This window comes from Schistosoma mansoni (assembly GCF_000237925.1).
Source record: "Schistosoma mansoni, WGS project CABG00000000 data, supercontig 0201, strain Puerto Rico, whole genome shotgun sequence".
Lineage (NCBI taxonomy): Eukaryota > Metazoa > Platyhelminthes > Trematoda > Strigeidida > Schistosomatidae > Schistosoma > Schistosoma mansoni.
This window is the reverse complement of record NW_017386075.1, coordinates 199,060-219,407: the sequence shown is the minus strand read 5'-3', so window position 1 is coordinate 219,407 and position 20,348 is coordinate 199,060. Positions and strand designations below refer to the sequence as shown.

The window sequence follows — 20,348 nt, the reverse complement described above, 5'->3', positions numbered from 1 at the left end:
ATTTATTTATTGTTGACAATTAATAATGAGCAATAACAAGAAAATGTAGTTATCAACTAAATTATACTAGTTACGAGAGAACAAGGGTGTTGTCTTTGTTGTTAGCTGCACATATGAGCGACGAAAAAAAAATTGGTTGGTCTACAATTAAGTGTGATTTGAGCTTAATTTGTTCTTGTTTTTTTTTTTTGATTCATATGAAAAAAAAAGATTATGTAAGGTAGGAAAAAAGGGGAGTAAGAAACGAATAGAACTAATGGTACGGTTAACACAAAAAACGAAGGATTGAAGTTCAACAGAGGCAATGTGAAGTTTAAAGATGGAGTGAGTTACAACAAAAGAAAACTAGTTGTTTACACACAGGAAAGAACAGTTTATAATCGTGGGTAGAGTATAGAAGGGGGAGGTAAAGTGTAAACTTTGTTTAATGTGTAAATATACAAACACATAACCATTTTCTTCTGTTCGAACACATCTATTAATCAACACAATCATAATCATCATCTCTTACACATCATGAGTTTTTCAAGTTCAGAGAAAACAATAATCAGAGGGTGAAAAAGGGAAAAGAAAAAGAAATGAAGTAAACAACACACACACACATAAGAGAACTAATAGCCGAAAACTGAGCGGAACAATAAGGATAACAAAGAGTAGGTGATGGAGAAACGGAGTAAACAGTAAGTAAACCATGATACAGAAAGAGAGACAGATAAAAGTGAACAAGTCAATAGAATCAAATATATAAATCCTCTAAAAAACAACAAAGTGAGATTACATAATAAGAAATTCTCATGATTAGTATAGATGATTATTATCCAACTGTTTACGGATGAACACTTTATCCAATCACAAAAACATGTGTACTCCACGCATACAATAGTAGAGAATAAAGAGACTAAAGTCAAGGATTAAAACCGAAGCATGAATAGAGCTAAAGGGGAATAGAGTTCGATAAGATTTACAAAAAAAGAACAAGTGATAGAGAAGAAGACAGGGATCATATTAAATCAAGGTGAGAGGGGAAGGCAGAGTATCAAAAAATAAGATGAATACAAAATGTTGGGTATTCGGCTATTGAGAAAAGAACTAAATGATGATAACAAAAATTACTAATGATTGTGTATGTGTGTGTGTTTATTCACAGAAGGTTTGTTTGATTTTTCATTTATTCACAATCATGATTATAAGATGAAAGTGTAAGTGAGCGAAGATGAAAATTAACAAAAAAAAACAACAAATAAGTATGAGAAAGATATTGGGGGGGGCGATACTGTCTGATCAAATCTAACTATCACCACCGACAACTAAATCTTCTTTATTCCGTCGCTAGATAAATTTAGAGAGGGAGAAAAACAAAACAGTGAATACACACACAGAGTATTGATTGCTTGAAGTACAAAATCAACATTTTAAGTTCCTGCTTGCAAAGGTACGTAAAAAGTGATATTTTTTTCCTAAATATTAATTCGTCAGTCACAGGTCATGAACACTGTCGTCTTCTGATATTCTATAGCTTGTTGAGGTATATGTATCTGGAAGGGTAATAATCATATTTGTTATCAATTCATAGGTATTATTAAAGGGTAATCCGTTCTGATCGTGTAATAATTCTTCTAGTTATATATTTATTTATTTGAACACATAAATATTGGTGCAAAAAGGGCACCAAATACATATGCGCCACATAATAACAATGAGGCTATTAGTAGATATCAATGATTCGTGTGAGGGCTATGATACTACCCGGGTCTCCAAACCAAAGTGGATCAACTTTATCGCCCTTAAACAACGAGATACGAATATGTAAATCTGAATCTTGTTTTCCACACATGATTTAATAACTCGATTATAAATGAGGGATGATAAAGCTTATAAAACAGTAACATTATAAGATGATCAGACAGTGTGAAATTCTATATTTAATTCAACCGCAATTACAGATGCGTATGATAGATCGAGAATTATATCTTAATTCAAATGCCCTGATACGGTCGAGGGTGGGGAGAGTCCTCTCCCCTCCAGATGCTCTCATATGGGATTACACGTATATAGCTACTGACAGGCGAGAGCTATTCATTGCCTTTTCGTGGTGGGGTTGTTGTTTACCGAAATGAGGACAAAAAGCGAATGTTCAGCGCTCCACTGGTTGCTACTTCTCACTAGAACTCCAGGAAATACCTCTTGAAGCTAGTCAACCAGGTCTGTTGTGAGATAGTAACTCACTGAAGACAATGGTGGATGTGTTATTCAATTTCTTGGGTTAGTTGAAATTAGACATTAACACCGTTGGATGACGACTCAGTGGTCTAATGGTTAAGCGCTTACGCACGACACTGATAGGTCCTGGGTTCGAATCTCTCGAGACGGGATCGTAGATGCGCACTGCTGAGTAGTTCCACAATAGGACGAAATGGGCGTCCAGTGCTTCGAGGTTTTCCATGGTGGTCTAGCTTCAATTGACTCATGATCTCAACTATTAAAATTACTATAATATCCACAATAACCACTTCCGAATATAACTTTGTCGGTTGAAAGTATCGGTTATGAATAAGTCAGTTGTATTGTGGAGTGTTATTCACAAAAGGGAGAATTTTCATGATATAATACCCGTTCAAAAAAACTCATTTGCTTAAACTCAGATAATGGATAAAAATTTAATAGGAATAACACCAAATTATGTCAAAAAACTCATACGACAGACTACAGCGGAAAGTCGTGCATGGAGGACAGCTGCATTTCCAGTAAGCATCAGAGTCAGACAAGGCTGTCTACTCTCCCTCCTTCCTATTTCTTCTGGTGATTGACTGGATTATGAAGACTTCGACATCTGAGGGGAAGCACGGAATGCAATGGACATCTCAGAATTAATTAGACTATTTGGACTCTGCAGATGACCTAGCACTCCTCTCTCATACACACGAACAAATACAGACAAAGACAAACAATGTAGCAGTAGCTTCTGCATCAATAGGCCTCAACATACACAAAGGAAAAAGCAAGATTCTCAAATACAACACAGAGAACACCAACCCAATCACACTTGATGGAGAAACTCTGGAAGAGGTGGAATTTTTTACGTACCTGGGAAGCATCATCAGTGAACAAGGAGGATCTGATGCAAATGTAAAGGCGAGGATTGACTAAGCAAGATCCGCATTCCTACAGTTGAAGAACATATGGAACTCAAAACAACTGTCAACGAATTTCAAAGTCAGAATCTTCAATACGAATGTCAAGACAGTCAGTTCTACTGTACGGAGCTGAAACGTGGAGAACTACTACAACCAACGTCAAGAAGGTACAAGTAATTATAAACAGTTGTCTACGCAAAATACTCAACACTCACTAGCCGGATACTATCAGTAACAGCGTTTTATGGGGGAGGACAAAGCAGCTTCCAGCTGAAGAGGAAATTAGGAAAAGACGATGGAAGTGAATCGGACATACATCAACGTACATCATGAGGCAAACCCTAACTTAGAATCCGGAAGGGAAGCGGAAAAGTGTAAGGCTAAAGAACATATTACACCGGGAAATAAAAGCAGATATAAAAAGGATGAATAATAACTGGAAAGGATTGCCCAGGACAGGGTTGGATGGAGAATACTAGTGTGCAGCCTATGCTCCTCCACGAGGGGTAACAGGCGTAAGTAATGTCAAAAAAATAAGAGAGAAAAAAAATTGAGAGAACATACTGATTCTTGTGAATTCTGCTTTGTGCGTACTCCTTGATTTTTATCCCCATTTACTGTACTATGAATTGTTTGTTTTGAATTGTGAATAAAATTTGAATGATGATTAATTTGATTTGGTGTGTCCAATAAAGGCATACTATTTAAAATAAATGGTTCAACTGAATGATTTCCAGTATTGCATGGATTACGAAATCTAAATTTATTAGGATGAGATGAAATTGATGAACCACGATATCCTGAACCAGGAACAACTTGTGAATGAGTAGATGTGTGAACATGATTTAAACTTGTAGGTGGACGTACCGGTGGTGGGAAAGGTAGGTTAGCGATAAACGTGTAACCAGGACCAGCCGATGGAAATCGTGTAGATTGTGAACAGGACTGATCTATTTCAATATTGTGTTTGTCATCTATTGTATCACTGAAACGTCCACGCGGCCAACAACCATACAGTGTTGGAGGTCCGATACGCACAGGCCTTGTCGTGGTAGCTATTTTTATTAAATGAAATACAGGCCAAACAATATAATGTAGTGATTTTGAAAAAAAAGCAGAAATTTCAAGGTATTGGTCGAGAGATTGTTAGTCGAACACAACTCTTAAATATAGTGAAATACATTACTAACTAAACAGTTGAAAAATAAAGGTTGCCGAACTAAATAAAGCATGGCCCATAGATATACTCAAAAGTTTAGGGTATGGGGAAAACATTTGGCATGATATTGATTGAAACAAAAAAGTGAGAAGACATGTTATTAGTAGTAGTAATAGTAATACAGAGAATATTACTTCATTCATATCATGAACCAATCTAAGTCAAAATCACTACCGAAAACCCAGAAGCACTTGACACCTGTTTTGTCCTAGTATGGGACTTCCCAACAGTGCGAATCCACGATTCTGCACACAGGACTCAGACCATGGACCCCTAGTCTCGCGTGAGGACACCTAATCTCCAGACCACTGAGCCGGCATCCAACGAGTCAATGTCACGCAATGTAGCGAATTAATTGAGATTATGTATAAACAACGTTGGATACCAACTCAGAGATCAGAGGGTTAAGCGTTCGTGCGCGAGATCGTGGGCGCGCACTACTGAGGAGTCTCATACCAGAACGAAACGGTTTCCAGTGTTTCTACGTTTTCGATGGTCGTCTGACTTGGATCGATCCATAACACCAGAAAAATTTAACGATCTCGACAATCTTATAGTAAGAAAAGAGAGGATATTACTTTTAAAGAGTAAGTGACTTAAACTGACGTGATACATTTTGAATGAAATTAACTATCAATGGGAAGATTCAAACAAACAATACCAAGTGAATTTAAACTTCACCCCATTGTACAAGCAAGTGGCTATTAGGACTCAGTGGCCGAGTGGATAACGCGATAGCGTTTGAAGCGAAAGTTACTGGGTTCGAGTCTCAGAGTGAACATCAACTCAGATACAGGTACGTCCAGCTAACGACTCCCGAATAGGACGAAACATACGTCCTGGATTCCACTGCTAGTCACTATCCATCTTTGATTACCATGCTTGTGAATTAAGGCTATATTGAGGCAATACGCACAGTATGCACATATGCCAATTAGAGACTGAAGAGTTACAGTCCTAAAGCATCAATGGGAAGATTCAAACAAACAATACTAAGTGAATTTAACTATTAGATAGTTTATTCAAATGATAAAAATGATGTGTACTATCTTAATAAATACAAAAAGAGGACTTTTGATGTGTTATGATCTAGTGCAAATTGCCTCTTTCCATCAAATATTAAGTTAGCATGATTAAAGGACAAACTAGTTTCATTTTGTCTAGTGAATACATGTAATCAAGTCTAAACATGCTATTTGTAATTGTATTTCGCAAATATATAGAAAGGAATTATACATGAAGTACTTTTGAAATTTACAAGTGTATTTGTCATTTAAAAAAAAAATAACGTGATTTTTTTTGGGGGGGGGAGGGAGGGTATGTGATCAAGATTGATAGAAGGTTAAGGTCTTTTTAATATTTTGACCGTAAAACATATAACAATTTTAACTACTACTATTCCTACTATCCCTATTAGACCTCTATTAGAAACATGAAAAAGTTCCTGACAATGTCAAATACTTTGAATTGACAATCTCATAGAAAATGACTGAAAACAATTGCCATTAAATTATGGTACTGAAGTGTGTGTTTTATAATATTAACAATTACATAACTATCAGAGGGGGGTTTCGGAGATCTTAGTAATTATACATGGTTGAAATCATGGGTCAATTGAAGCTAGACCACCATGGAAAACCTGAAAGCACTGGACGGCCGTCTCGTCCTATTGTGGAACTCCTCAACAGTGCGCATCCACGATCCCGCATTCGCGAGATTCCAACCCAGGACCTATCAGTCTCGAGCCAGAACACTTAACCGATAGACCACTGAGCCGGCATCCAACGGTGTTGATGTCCAACTTCAACCAATCCACGAAATTGAGAAACCATTTCACCAATGTCTTCAGTGAATTGATATCTCCCAACAGACCTGGTTGAACTCCATTGGTTACTGCTTCTCATCACTAGAACTCCAGGAAATACCTCAATTTTTGTTGACAAATATCCCTTTAAATAATACCGATAATTATCTTTCCCTATCTTCGTTACCAATTACTTCACCAAAAAAATAATAGTAATTCACACTATCTAGTGTTCCTAATCGAACAGAAAAAACAACCAGTCATATACCATTCATCATTTAAGTGGATAATATTATTAATGAGGATAAGATATATATTCCACAGGCTATTTAATCATTGATCATTACATAAACATGGATAGTTAGTTAACATATATAACAATCTGTTGACACATGTGTATAGACGAACTGAACGTGCACCAGGAAACAGAAACAGAGAGAAAGAAAAGAGAAACTCACAGATATTCTACTAACTCTTATATACATTCTATACTAAAGTTAAAATTATGTTTACATATTTCATTAAGACACAATAAATAAGGCTAACAAAAGATGAATTACCTTAAAACACATACAATACATAAATAATATTTGGGTCAATACTGAAAAGTGGAAAGTGGTAATTCAGTTGTAACATAACTTGCCATTTTAAAAATACCTCATTGAGTGTGTGTGTGTGTGAGAGAGAGAGGGTGAGAAATAAACGGTATGATTGATGTTACAAGTGAATGAATAGTGTTTATACATTTATCCCCCCCCCAAATGCCCTGGTACGACCGAGAGTGGGGAGAGTCCGCCCTCTTTCTCGAAATGCTCTCACATGGCCACTCGTATACAGCCACTCTCAGGGAAGTCCTACTCACTGCCTTCTCGCATCACAATTGTTGTTTACGAAATTGAGAGGACGAAAAGCGAATGTTTGGCGTTTTAACCAGGTTGGTGGATATGTGTCCACCTAGGGGAGTTGGAATATCCTCATTCCAAACCAATGATGCACATGGGCTGGCTCCAGTATCCTGAGGGGACAAATGGTGTATGAATCAATCGTAGGTGACCGGCTACCATGTGACTCCATCTCCTTACGATGCTCCACTGCCTGGTGGATCAGACCTTTGAGTCAAAGGCTCCAGGTGTGGCCCCCTAAGAAAACCACCTGTTTCGGTTTGGACACCTGGGCAGTATCACAGCACCCACACAAATCAAATGAGATTTGTATGGCGCATATATATCTAGTGTTTCCTTGTACCAATATTTATGTGTTTAAATAAATAAATAAAATACATTTATCCTAATCATGGATAACAGGTTAATGTGGTCCGTCATATTAAATGCAGAACTGATTATGCCACTTAAACATATAAGTTGTAAGTTTAAAAACAAATACAACCATGTAAGATGATATTTCGTCTTCGATTTTAATATGACTGATCATATAACACTACAAGGAACATATTAATAAGTTCAGAGTTTAGATTATTATTCTTTATTTGAATAATATATAATAATACTCAAATTTCAGATAAGGGATTTCATAGAACGATCAGTGATCTTGAGTGCTGTTAGAAGGTATGAGGACGGTTATTACTTCCCGGTTGCCCACACCGTAGAAGTGTTCTTCTAGAGGTACCTGAAAAGGAAATTGGGTTAGGGATGATCTCAGTGACCTGAGAGCGTGACCACAGTGCGCAAGGGACAACTGCTTGAGGTCGGTCACACACAACCGTTTTTGTAATTTTTGTGTTAGCTCTGTACTTGTTAGGACATTACCTCCGGAGACGGAAATCCGTGAGATAAGTCGAGTTGTGCATTTTTAGGATCACATTGAAAAATACCCTGGAAAAATTAAGTGAATGGAATCTCCAACTGGTGAACTTTAATTTATGATTCTTTGGGAAGATTCATGAGATTTTATCAAAGTCAAGTAAGAAACAGTCAGTGCTTTACAACAAATTATAGACATGACGATAAACTTGAGTTCTTTTAAGCATTTGTAATTTTTCCCTTAGTTAGGATACATTTTTAATTCACTAGGTATTCAGTGATTATTTCTGTGAATTTTAGCAAACAGCTTTCATATAGTAATCATAAAAAGTTGAGAATGTGGTGATATAGTGAAGTGTTCCTATTTGAATCACCTTTGCAGGTTATCCTGAAAATCTTAATACCACGGAAAAACTGCTTTATAACTATAAATAAAATTTGGTTTCAAATGTGACCGGAAATCCTTTATGCTGTCTATAAGTGGAGATGTAATTACTATCGTATTTTTTAATGGAAGATATAATTAGTCAGCCACCTATAAGCAGCGTAGATTGTCGTGGCACGTGTACATCGGTTCAAGCTGTTATAATCCAACATTGACACAGCGAAGTAAGATTGTCAGCACAAAACATTAGAGTATTAGTGATAATAGAAAAGATTGGGCAGCCAAGGTACAATTCGGAAAGAAAATATAAATTAGTAACACAATAAGGCATGTGTTCATGATGAATTTAAAAACTTAAGATCTATGGGAAGATAGATTGAATGATTTTGAGCCATGTCATTTAAAGTCTCTAACCATTGGTTACGATAATAGAGCGGACCTAAATCAGGTAGTCTTTACCTACCTACATGGATCAGTTCAGTAGTCAGTGTTATTACAGACCGACACTGTCTTAGTTTGGCTCCCCTTAGCTCTCCTCCAACCTATTCTTACACCAGCTATCATCAAGCCTCGAGGTAGTCAATGGATGGACATGGGTAGTACATATTTTAATCATTTCAGTCTATTAAGATTCTCTACTTCGTCAATCGATTCTCCATCCTTACTTAATATACTGCATCTAATCTCAGGATTGCTAACTCAATGGTCCAAAAATAAACGAGCAATGCTTCAAAGACACCTATGATCGGATACTATTAACTTAAGAATATCTTTTATTTTTAAAGGCCACGTTTAACAGTAATAAGGTATAATGCAGCGAACTGCTGAGCAGTATACTCGTCCTTTAGTTGGTAGAAAAAACCCGAGCCTTTTGAATCCGTTTCGAGATTTAGTCGGACATCAGCCCACTAAGGTTGAAGAGACTTCCGAAATAAGTGAAGCAGTCGAGAAGTTCAAATGATTCACTCCTTATCATTAGTTCAGATGTTGACACAGACCACTCTTGAAGCAACATTTTGAATTTAGAGGGATAGAAACACACACTAAACATACTACAGTTACTGCTTAAGGTGGTCAGAAGACCTGTTCAATGTCTTCGACAAACAGAACTGTCATATGCGTATTCAAAGTCAAGAAGAGCACCTTCTGATAAGTCAGACGATTGGTGTTGTCTCTAGAAGAATCTCTATAACAAAATTAAACCAAAGTTGAGACAGTCCTGACAAGCATTGCTTGAAGGCATCGATTACGATAACAATTCGCCATAAGCTCTGACTTAATCAGTAATGTTTGAGTAGAGAGCCTGTGCAAGGTTGATGTACTTTGTTGGTACGTCTTTTAATGACAGATGATGACATAAAACCTGTCGACCTATGGAGTGAAAGATTACCTTAAAGTCAAGGTATACAACTATGGCCAGGAGTTGGTACGTATGTCTGTATTCAGGTGTAATTAATGTTGTGAAATGATGTGGAAGATTTGTAGCCTAGATGAATGCGTTTTCTAAGCTGGATGATTTCAGTCAGTCAGTCAGCTACAACGTAGGACCAGGCACATATATGCATCGGTCCAAGTTGCCATACCTCGTTAGCACAACAAGATGAACACCGGATTAATAGTAGTTAATTTAGTGTTGGTAGTAGTATATAAATTATAGGTTGTATATAAGGATATAGTATAGGAAGGAAGAGAGATATGAAGCAATTTTAGTCTCAAGGTTTAAGGGAAGATAAAGAGTGTATACACCTACGCCATTGTGATCGATTCTGAGCCATGTCACCTAGAGTCTCCAACCATTGGTTACGATAGTCACGCGGACCCCAACCAGGTAGTCTGCATCTGCCAACATGGCTCAGACTAGAAGTTAGTGACTTCAAGCACTGATGCCATGTTTTGGTTTGGCCGCCCCTAACTCTCTTCCAACCATCCCCAATACTAGTCATCATAGCGCGTCGTGGTAATCGGTGTTCAGGCATACGTAACACATGGCCCAACCATCTCAGTCGATGAAGATTCATGACCTCATCAACTGATTTACCATCGTTCCCTAATACCCTGCGTCTAACCTCACTATTACTTACCCGGTTATCCCAGCAGATGCGAGCAATATTTCTAAGGCATCTGTGGTCAAATACTAGTAACCTACGAGTATCTTCTACTCTTAATGGCCATGTTTCACAGCCGTAAAGTAGAACAGAACGAACTGATGCGCAGTATACTCATCTCCTAATTGATAGACGGATATCTCGTCTTCGCCATAGGTGACGCAAGTTGGCAAAAGCCAAACGAGCTTTTTGAATCCGTGCTGAGATTTCGTCAGACACCAACCCATTAGGGCTGATCAGACTTCCAAGATAAGTGAAGTTGTCGACGCGTTCGACTACTTCACTCCCTATCCTTAGTTCAGGTGTTGACGCAGGCCAGTCCTGGAGTAACAATTTACATTTGGATGGGGAGAAACGCATCACAAACATCCTGGCATTATTACTGAGTTCCAACAGAAGACTCTGCATTTTGTCAGCGTCTTCACCAAACAGGACTATGTCATCTGCGTATTCTAAGTCGCTTGGTGGTCCCCCTGGTAGGAGATCAATTCCTGTAAATTCAGTCGACGAGAGTGTTATTTCCAGCAACAGGTCTATAATGAAGTTAAACAAAAAAGGGGATAGTGGACAGCCTTGACGGACACCACTTGAGGTTGTAAAATCATATGACAGTTCGCCATAAGCTCTCACTCGACTAATAGTGTTCGAGTAAAGAGCCTTCAAAAGGTTTATGTACTTCTCAGGTACACCTTTCAATGACAGACACTGCCACAGAACCTCTCGGTCTACAGAGTCAAATGCTGCTTTCAAGTCAAGAAAAACTATCATTGTCGGACGCCGATAAGCGTGTCTGTGCTCTAAAACTTGACGAATGGTGAATATGTGGTCGATACAGCCACGACCAGGTCTGAAGCCAGCCTGATTTTCTCGTGTTTGCAGTTCACGAGTCTTAGTTAGGCGCCCGATAATTATTGAGGCTAGTATTTTAGATGCTATGTTAGTCAGACTAATCCCTCTATGGTTATCGCAGGATGATTTGGACCCCTTTTTATATATTGGGACAATCAGTGATTGTGACCAGTCGGATGGGATTACATCCGTCTCCCAGATTTTAGCCAGAATATTAGTCAACCTAATCGCTAAAATTGGACCACCATATTTAAAGACCTCTGGAGCCAATCCATCAGGACCAGCTGCTTTTCCTCGTTTCAGATTACTTATAGCCTTTTGAACTTCAAGTAGAGTCGGGGGGCCTACCTCAATGTTCCATTCAGGTTTTCTGGGAATAGTGGGTAGTTGTGCAGTAGCTGAAGGCCAGCTAAACTGCTCCTTAAAGTGTTCCGCCCATCGTTCTAAACGTTTAGGTTGAGAGCAGATAAGGGTTCCGTCTTTTTCGGAGATTGTCTCACTTACACTTGACTTCTTAATTCCGGTTTCTTTTATTAGTCTGAATAGTTGCCTGGTGTTGCCTACAGCCGCTGCCTTTTCCATCTCTTTTGCTTTCGTTGCCCACCACTGCTCACGATCGTTCCTTAGACTTTTAGTTAACCTAGATCTAATTTCTTTACGCTCTTCGTCGTGTTCAGAGCCTGATGGGATGAGTTTACGCGAATCCATCAGTGAAATAGACTTAGAGGAAATCCATTGGTTTTTTGGAGCCCTATGGTTTAAATGACTAATAGATGTGACTGCTGTTTCCACAGTTGTTCGTATGTCTTTCCAAGCAGCATCTGGGTCAGTCTCGTTTACAGAACTGCCTAGATGTGAACTCAGTTGTTTCTGGAATTCGCATTTGGCTTTCTCGTCCTCCAGTCCAATCCTAATGGGTCTTCTTAGTGTAATTTTCCTGCGTCCATTGAGGCGCAGACAAATGCGCGCTCGTATTAAAGCGTGATCAGAGTCTAAACAAGTATTCCAATACGAGCGACAATCTTCTATTGAGCCTCTCCAACGATGACTGATGACAATATGGTCTATTTGAGTCCATCGTTGGTTTGGTGCAGGTGGTCGCCATGTTAGACGATGTCTCTCCTTATGTTTAGAATTAGTGCTTGCTAAAAATAAACGATTGTCTGAGCATAGTTGCAACAGACGATCACCATTATCGGTTCGTTGAGCCGGAATACTAAAACACCCACCTAAATGTCTTTCTGTTTGATTTAAGCTACCTACCTGGGCATTAAAGTCACCCGCTACGACTACTATGTCTGAGCGCTTAGATTTCTGAAGAAGCTCAGAGAGCTTTCTGTAAAAGTCATCTTTCATCTCATCATGGCTGCAGTCAGTGGGAGCGTAGGCAGAAACGACGAAAAGGCAACGACGTGTGTCCCTATCCTTCCGAGTTCTTACGGAGCCATTTAGCCCGACAGCACACAGGCGACTGTTAACGGGGATCCATTCTAGTAGTGCCTGTTCTGCCCTTGTACTTAGTGCTATGCCTACACCTGCAAGTCCGCGAGAACTAGCCAACGGGTCGCCAGATACACGGAGGGTGTATTTCGTCGGCTGTCCATTTTGGCGAGGTGAGGTCAAGTGAATGACCACACTGGGATCCTGTATGCGTGTTTCGGAGACACAGCATACATCAATGGTACGAGATTCTAGAGTTTTAGCTAAGGAGGCCTGTTGACCGATTTGGCATAGGGTACGTACGTTGAAGGCTCCAATGTGTAGTTTGGAGCGAGGTTTCAGTAGACCTGGGACAGCGTTTCGCGCACTAGAATCGTTGGCCATGGTGACACTTGAGGAGGAAACCGGAACAGGAAGTTTAGTGTTGAAAGTCAAGGTAGAAAGAATAGTAGGAAGTGAAGAAGGAGATTGATTATGAATACAGTGGTCTTGAGTGTTGTTAGAGGTATGAGGGCAGTTATCACTTCCCGGTTGCCCACACCGTGGAAGGATTCTTCTAGAGGTACCTGAAAAGGAAATTGGGTTAGAAGTGGTCTTAATGACCTGAGAGCGTGACCGCAGTGCCCAAGGGACAACTGCTTGAGGTCGGTCACACACGACCTTTTTGTGGGTAGTTTTTGTGTTAGCTCCGTTCTTCAAAAAAACCTTACCGCCGGAGACGGATATCCGTGGGATAAGGCGAGGTGTGCATTTTTAGGGTCGACCTTTTCTAACCCCACCCCTCCTTGTGGGAAGGCAGCATCGCTGTCATGCTGGTTGTCTGAAGGAAACACCTTACTGCTGTCACACCTCTGTACAGTCAGCAGTACGACTTCGCCTTCGGACCTTGGGTTTGCTGCTTTTAGTCTCACCGCTCTTCAACCGACCTGTCTGGCATGGTAGGACCTCGAGGAACGATTGTTCCAGCCAGCATAGCTCGATTGCTTCATCACGATAGGCAAGCCCGACCACCACGTCAAGGTAGCAGCAACGATCGGGCTGGATGATTTAATCACAAAGCTTTCATTATCGTTCTGGAAAAAATTATCAGCGCCTAACTCAAATAAAAATGTGTTTAGGAGGTGAAATAGAAAGATATAATATTGCATCTGATATTCCTCGTTTACTAAAACAGGCATACTGAACTAGATTTTACGGGTTTTCACATTTCAACACTATGTTAGGTCGAATATTGATACGTATTAGAATTCGGTAGTAGATCATAATGAGAAATCACGACTTCTATGGACGATTGAATGCTTTTTGTTAACCCAAAGATCTATAACACCATGAAGGGATGATGATATATCAGTATACGCATTACATTGCTTTTCAGTTGAGCATTTGTGTTTACTCTTTTAGAGGATTATAAGCACATACTGTCGTAAAGAATGGAAACCTACCTCTCGGTTTGCAAGAGCTGACAGATTTACGCTAGCATGTATTAAGAACTATTTAGATTTTTAATAAATCGACCATTACTGACGTATTCAGAGGAACTAACTAACCTTAATGAAAACTATAGCCAAACATATAACATAATTTAACTAAAAGTAATAGCTTACGGTCTGATGTCATCGTCTGTCCTGAGTATTTGCTATTGGCTATTCCATGCCAATTGATCAAAGGATATCGAGGATAGAAAAAAGGTTGAGCGAGATTTGTGCAGTTTGAACGGTCTGGGAGCATTGGTGTTGAATAGTTAGGGGCACCTGCAGTAGAAGATCCAAAATTCGGAATACCACCAGGAAACAATGGTATATGAAATGGTTGTCTCAGAGAATTTAAAAAAGCATCTTGACGACCGGGCATAAGTGTCCAATAATCAGGTTGATCTGTATTATGTCGATTAGATTTAGAATATGGTCGACCGTTAGCTGAATCCGAGGTTGATATATTAGTTGGACGTCCATTGGGCAGTACATATACGATAGGAGCTTGAATAAACGATTGAACAGACGTGCCAGCAAGAGATTGTCCATATAACCATAAGGCTAACATATGATGCAGATTTGTTAAAATAAGCTGGAAATTTAAGTAAGAGTAGTGGATAAATTAAATTACAGGGATCATAACCTCTTTAATAAAAGAGTATCGGTTAACTATTTCCTTTAAACAGTTACGCTGCTTTAAAAAATGAGGAAGCATTTAAGTACTACACGAAGATATGAACTACATATCAATCAGTCATTAACAATATAGTACCTAGAAGAGGTGTACTTTTTTACAAGTCATCACAATAGGCGTTAGGGAGGCGCGAGGAGACCAAGATAAGAAGCATCATATGGGAAAAAATCTCGACTTCAAAGAAGAGTTAAACATGAGAAATATAATACAAAAGGAACAAATGAAATTGAAGTTATGAGTGTTACTGAACTTCAGATTTCGTGGAAAATGGACACAAACGCAACATTGGGACCTGTTTTTCAAACATTACCTAATCTATACCTATCGACAAGTTTTAGACCAACAGTCAATGAATTCACAAACTGACGCTATGTCTTGATTCACTCATCTCTAGCCCATTACTGTACTAACCAACACTGCACATTGGGATAAGCATGCCTCGAAGAAGGTTTATGGACCTTTTGACTGAGTACATAATGCATAACCTCACTATTACTAGCTAGATAGTTCCGAGAAAATGTGAACAATGGAGCACATGTTCACCATTGGTTTGGAATCAAGATTTTCCAACTCCCCTAGGTGGATACTCCATATCCACCAACCCAGTTAAAGCGCCAAACATTCGCTTTTCGTCCTCTTGATTTTGTAAACAACAATAATGCCGCGAGAAGGCAGTGAGTAGGACTTCCCTGAGAGTGGCTGTATACGAGTGGCCATGTGAGAGCATTTGGAGAGGAAGAGCTGACTCTCTCCATTCTCGGCCATGCCAGGGCATTTGGGGGCTAGAATTATGAAAATGTGTTGTGACGGGCGGTGTCTAAATCTGATACTGACTACTTGAGCGAGAGAGTGTATTGGGCTACCGAATAAAATACACAAATACTCGTTTATATACATATACCACTCTAATCCTTGAGAAATCGATCAATTTCTTAGCCAATGAAATGCACTTGTCCTTTAGGTCGATTCTGATTGCCATCGATCGACCTTTACACTAGGCTACTTCTGATTGGCTCTCCATAACAAAATCACTGATAAAACTGTTGCTGTGTAATTAAATCTCTTTCCATTTATCTTCAGTGACATGATCGATACACAAGGAAGGTCATCCAGTACCCTCAAATTTTCAATGGTGGTCTAACTTAGATCGGTTTATGATTAGAATGAAATTCAACAACCCACAAAATTCCTTGCTGACGAATGAATAGTAATAGTAACATTATTAATAATGAATATATTAAACTGGAAATGACTTACTTGTGTAGTTTCAAAGTCAGCATATATTTCTAACGGTATACGATTAGGATGAGCCCATAACTGATCTAGGCCATCATTAGTTAATCCTCTTGGTGGTAAAATAAGTGATTTAGATAAACAATTACCGCCAGTATAGTTTAACTGTTGTTGTTGGCCACGCAGAGTAGCATTGATTCGTTTAAGTTGTTGTTGAACTAAACGTTTACGTCGTCTAGGCTCAGGTAGTACATGAATGAATTTCTTAACTGCATCATTTGATGATAAATTTGCATTTAAACGTCTACTAGCTAATGATTGAATCCAATTCAATGGAGATGTTCCAGATTTATTGTTATTATTAGTATTACCAGAGTCAAAGAACTTTGAGAAGACAGTCGATGTAAGAACGGAGGATGATCGAGATGTTTCTATGAATCCAGGATTATGAGTTGTAAGCCACCAGAGAAATCGATACGGCAAACATATTAAAGTGGCTAAACAAAATAATTTCTGACTTGAATTATCATTTGATGAAGACCCAGTGGTCATCTAGTAAAAAATAAGGAACAAATCAGAGATTGGATATCCATTACAAAAAGGTGTAGAGTTTGACTGGTAAATAAGCGTACTTTAAACAGATTTAAGGTTTTACACCTTCAGATTAAGGTTCACTATAACTTTAGCTTTGAAACTATTAATTGCAAAATATATTGCTAACAGTCGATTCAATTATCCAGTCATAATCAATGTAAAGGGTGGTAGTCAATCAACCATGTTCATCATAGAGTTTTAAATTGTTAGCGGGACATAGATTGGATTAAAGCATGTTTCATGCATTATGGTGTTGCTGCGCGCTGATTGGTTAATTCTAAACCGATCAGCCCGGGCATATTATTGGAGAAAAATCTAGAAGCTTCTTATGTATATACTATAAATATATGAACGTTATTCAAACTAGTGATTGCTGTTCACTTATTATTATTATTTTGAATACAATTTCATTCCTGTTCAACGTGTTCTGATTTTGGGGTCTTGTCGAGTGTCATTGTGTAAGAATACTAAGCAATAGGAATAGCTGGGTCGTTTATTAGCAAAATACAAATTATAACAGTGGCAACGAGGAAAAAGGAAAATTTGTCATCATCAAACTTACACAAGGTAAATATAAGATGAATAGCAAAAGAAGTCGAACTAACGTAGTAGCAGTGACAATAAGAAAGACTAATCATTGAGAATATGATTTAAAAAAACAAGATGGAAAGATATTTATAAAGGAACACTGAAATTCAAGATTGAGAGGAAGATAAAGAGCGAATAAATTTGCACCGCTGTGAACAAGGCGACGGAAAATCTCCAGACACTGATCGTAGTCATTGTGTCAACCTCGACCAGGTATTCTGCATCTATCAGGATGGCTCACACCAACGGTCAATATATTCATGAATTGACGTCATATCTTTTTTTATTTATTTAAACACATAAATATTGGTGCAAGGAAGCACCAGATATATACGCGCCATACAAATCTCATTCGATTTGTGTGAGGGCTGTGATACTGCCCAGAAGCCCGAACTGAAGCAGGTGGTTTTCTTAGGGGGCCACACCCGGAGCCTTTGACCTAAGGATCTGATCTACAAGGCAGTGGAGCTTCGTGAGGAGACGCAGTCCCATGGTAGTCGGTGATCAACGATTGATTCGTACGCCATTTGTTCCCTCAGGATACTGGAGCCAGCCCATGTGCACCATTGGTTTGGAATCAGGGTTTTCCAACTCCCTTAGGTGGACTCGCCTTGTCTACCAACCCGGTTAAAGTGCTGGACATTCGCTTTTCGTCCTCTCAATTTCGTAAACAACAGTAATGCCACGAGAAGGCAGTGAGTAAGACTTCCCTGGCAGAGGCTATATATTCGCTGGCCATGTGAGAGCATTTCGAGAGGGAGAGCGGACTCTCCCCACTCTCGGCCGTACCAAGGCATTCGGGGGCATTTGGTCATATCTAGCTTTGACCACGACCGACTACCTTTTAACCCACTTCTATTTCAAGAAACAAAGTTCATCAAGATAGAGTGTGATTAAGCATACGTAACACATCCTAACGACCTCAATATAAACCAGTAAGAAGATATATATACCCAGAAATACATACACCATAATGAATAATCGAGTATTTGACATAAGCTTTGCCCACAATAATGGCAAAAGGAAAAGCAAGACCCTCCGATACAATACAACATGCACCAATCAAATTACACTTGACGGAGAAGCTTTGGAGGATGTGAAAACCTTTACATATCTGGGCAACATCATTGATGAACACGGTGGATCTGATGCAGATGTAAGGGAGAGAATCGGCAAAGCAAGAGCAGCATATTTACAACTGAAAAATATCTGGAACTCAAAACAATTGTCAACCAACATCAAGGTTAGAATTTTCAATACAAATGTCAAGACAGTTCTACTGTATGGGGCGCAGATCTCGACAACTACCAAAACCATCATCCAGAAGATACAAGTGTTTATTAACAGTTGTCTACGCAAGATACTTCAGATCCGTTGGCCAGACACTATCAGTAACATTCTACTGTAGGAGACAACAAACCAGATTCCAGCGGAGGAAGAAATCAGGAAGAAGCACTGGAAGTGGATTGGGCATACTTTGAGGAAATCACCCAATTGCGTCACAAGACAAGCCCTCACATGGAATCCTGAAGGCCAAAGGAGAAGAGGAAGATCAAAGAACACATTACGCCGAGAAATAGAGTCAGAAATGAGAAGAATGAACAAAAAATGGATAGAACTAGAAAAGAAGGCCCAGGACAGAGTAGGTTGGAGAAAGCTGGTCGGCAGCCTATGCTCCATTGGGAGTAACAGGCGTAAGTAAGTAAGTACAATAATGGCATAAAATGACATACAAACACGTACATACCTGACGTTTATGTAAATTTTTAAGACGTTGAAATATTTGCCATTGAGCCATAATTTGTGATTGAACTGAACCAGATAAACAAACTAAACGATATGATTGATTTGATGTTGATGTTACTGTAGTAGTAGTATTAGAAGTTTTTTGTTCAACAGATTCCGATATTTGATGATCTGGCATTTTTTCAACAACTGTACAATCTGAATGTATTGAAGAACTTTTCACTAAATGATGATTATAACAATTAGATAACATATCTGATGTTTGATCAGCTGCAATCTCATTGATATGAGTATCATTATTCATTGAAGAAATCATTTGTGTGCATTCATTGTCTACAAGAGATATTTTATTTGTACAAATGGTTTCTTCATTAATACCATTATTAATAAGTTCATTGGGTTGTTGTTTCGTAGAATCCCCCTCCACCTCCTCATCATCATCGTCATCATCACCATCATCATTATCATTAGTTTCATTGATATCCATTGAAGATAATTGATCATTTATAATATTGATTGATTGATTAGTATCAATATGATTATTATCAGTAGTATTATCATTAATATTATCATTATTGATTTTAGATAATGATTGATCAATTTTATTGTTAACATTAGATGAAGAATCACAGTTTATAGCAGTAACAGTATCATCATTAAAGAAAGAATCAACAAGAGATATACATGTTGGTGATTTTTCATTAGACTGTACATTGTTATTATTATTATTATTATTATTATTATTATTATTATTTGAATCAGTACGTTTAGAAGGAGTTGGATTTAATGCATAAGGTGGACTTATTGGAACCTTGAAAATACAAAAATAAATAAATAAGATAGAATTTGTTGGTATATAAAATTTCCACTCAACTGGTATCTTGATAATAATGTCAGTCAGTCACAACGTAGAACTTCGAAAGTACGTACATTAGTTCGAGTTGCCATACCACATTAACACAGAGATGCAGTTGTCGATTCAAATCCCATAGTGGTAGAGGCAGTAAGAGCATGAGCAGTAATCGGAAAGATTAGGGTTTGAAGATGTTATTCAAGGAGTATAATCCAGTGTAATAAATTTGGAAAGAGAAAAAAGACAGAGACATGAAGAATTCAGAAGATTAGAATTCGGGAGAACACAAAGAGTGGATGCACCTTCTCCATTGCAAACGATTTTGAGCCATGTCATTCAAGGTCTCTAACCATCGATTGCTATCATCTCGCGAATCCCAACCAGGTAGTCTACACCTACCAGTATGGCTCAGTCCAATTGTCAGTGACTTCATAGATTTGTGCCACGTTTTGGTTTGGTCGCCCCTAGCTTT

At 38.6% G+C, this 20,348-nt stretch overlaps 1 protein-coding gene across 1 annotated transcript in view; it reads right to left on the bottom strand.

Annotated features, from left to right (window-relative positions):
• Window positions 1-1,287: 1,287 nt before the first annotated feature.
• Smp_127620 (hypothetical protein) overlaps window positions 1,288-20,348 on the bottom strand; it is a gene marked incomplete at its 3' end in the record, with an annotated part of 32,531 nt that continues 13,470 nt past the window's right edge. Inside the window, exons 6-10 of the mRNA XM_018793543.1 lie at window positions 19,025-19,834; window positions 16,120-16,647; window positions 14,301-14,760; window positions 3,699-4,189; window positions 1,288-1,329 (exon numbers count right to left, since the gene is read on the bottom strand). Coding sequence (XP_018647139.1) covers window positions 1,288-1,329; window positions 3,699-4,189; window positions 14,301-14,760; window positions 16,120-16,647; window positions 19,025-19,834 — 2,331 coding nt within the window. The remainder of the gene's footprint in view (window positions 1,330-3,698; window positions 4,190-14,300; window positions 14,761-16,119; window positions 16,648-19,024; window positions 19,835-20,348) is intronic.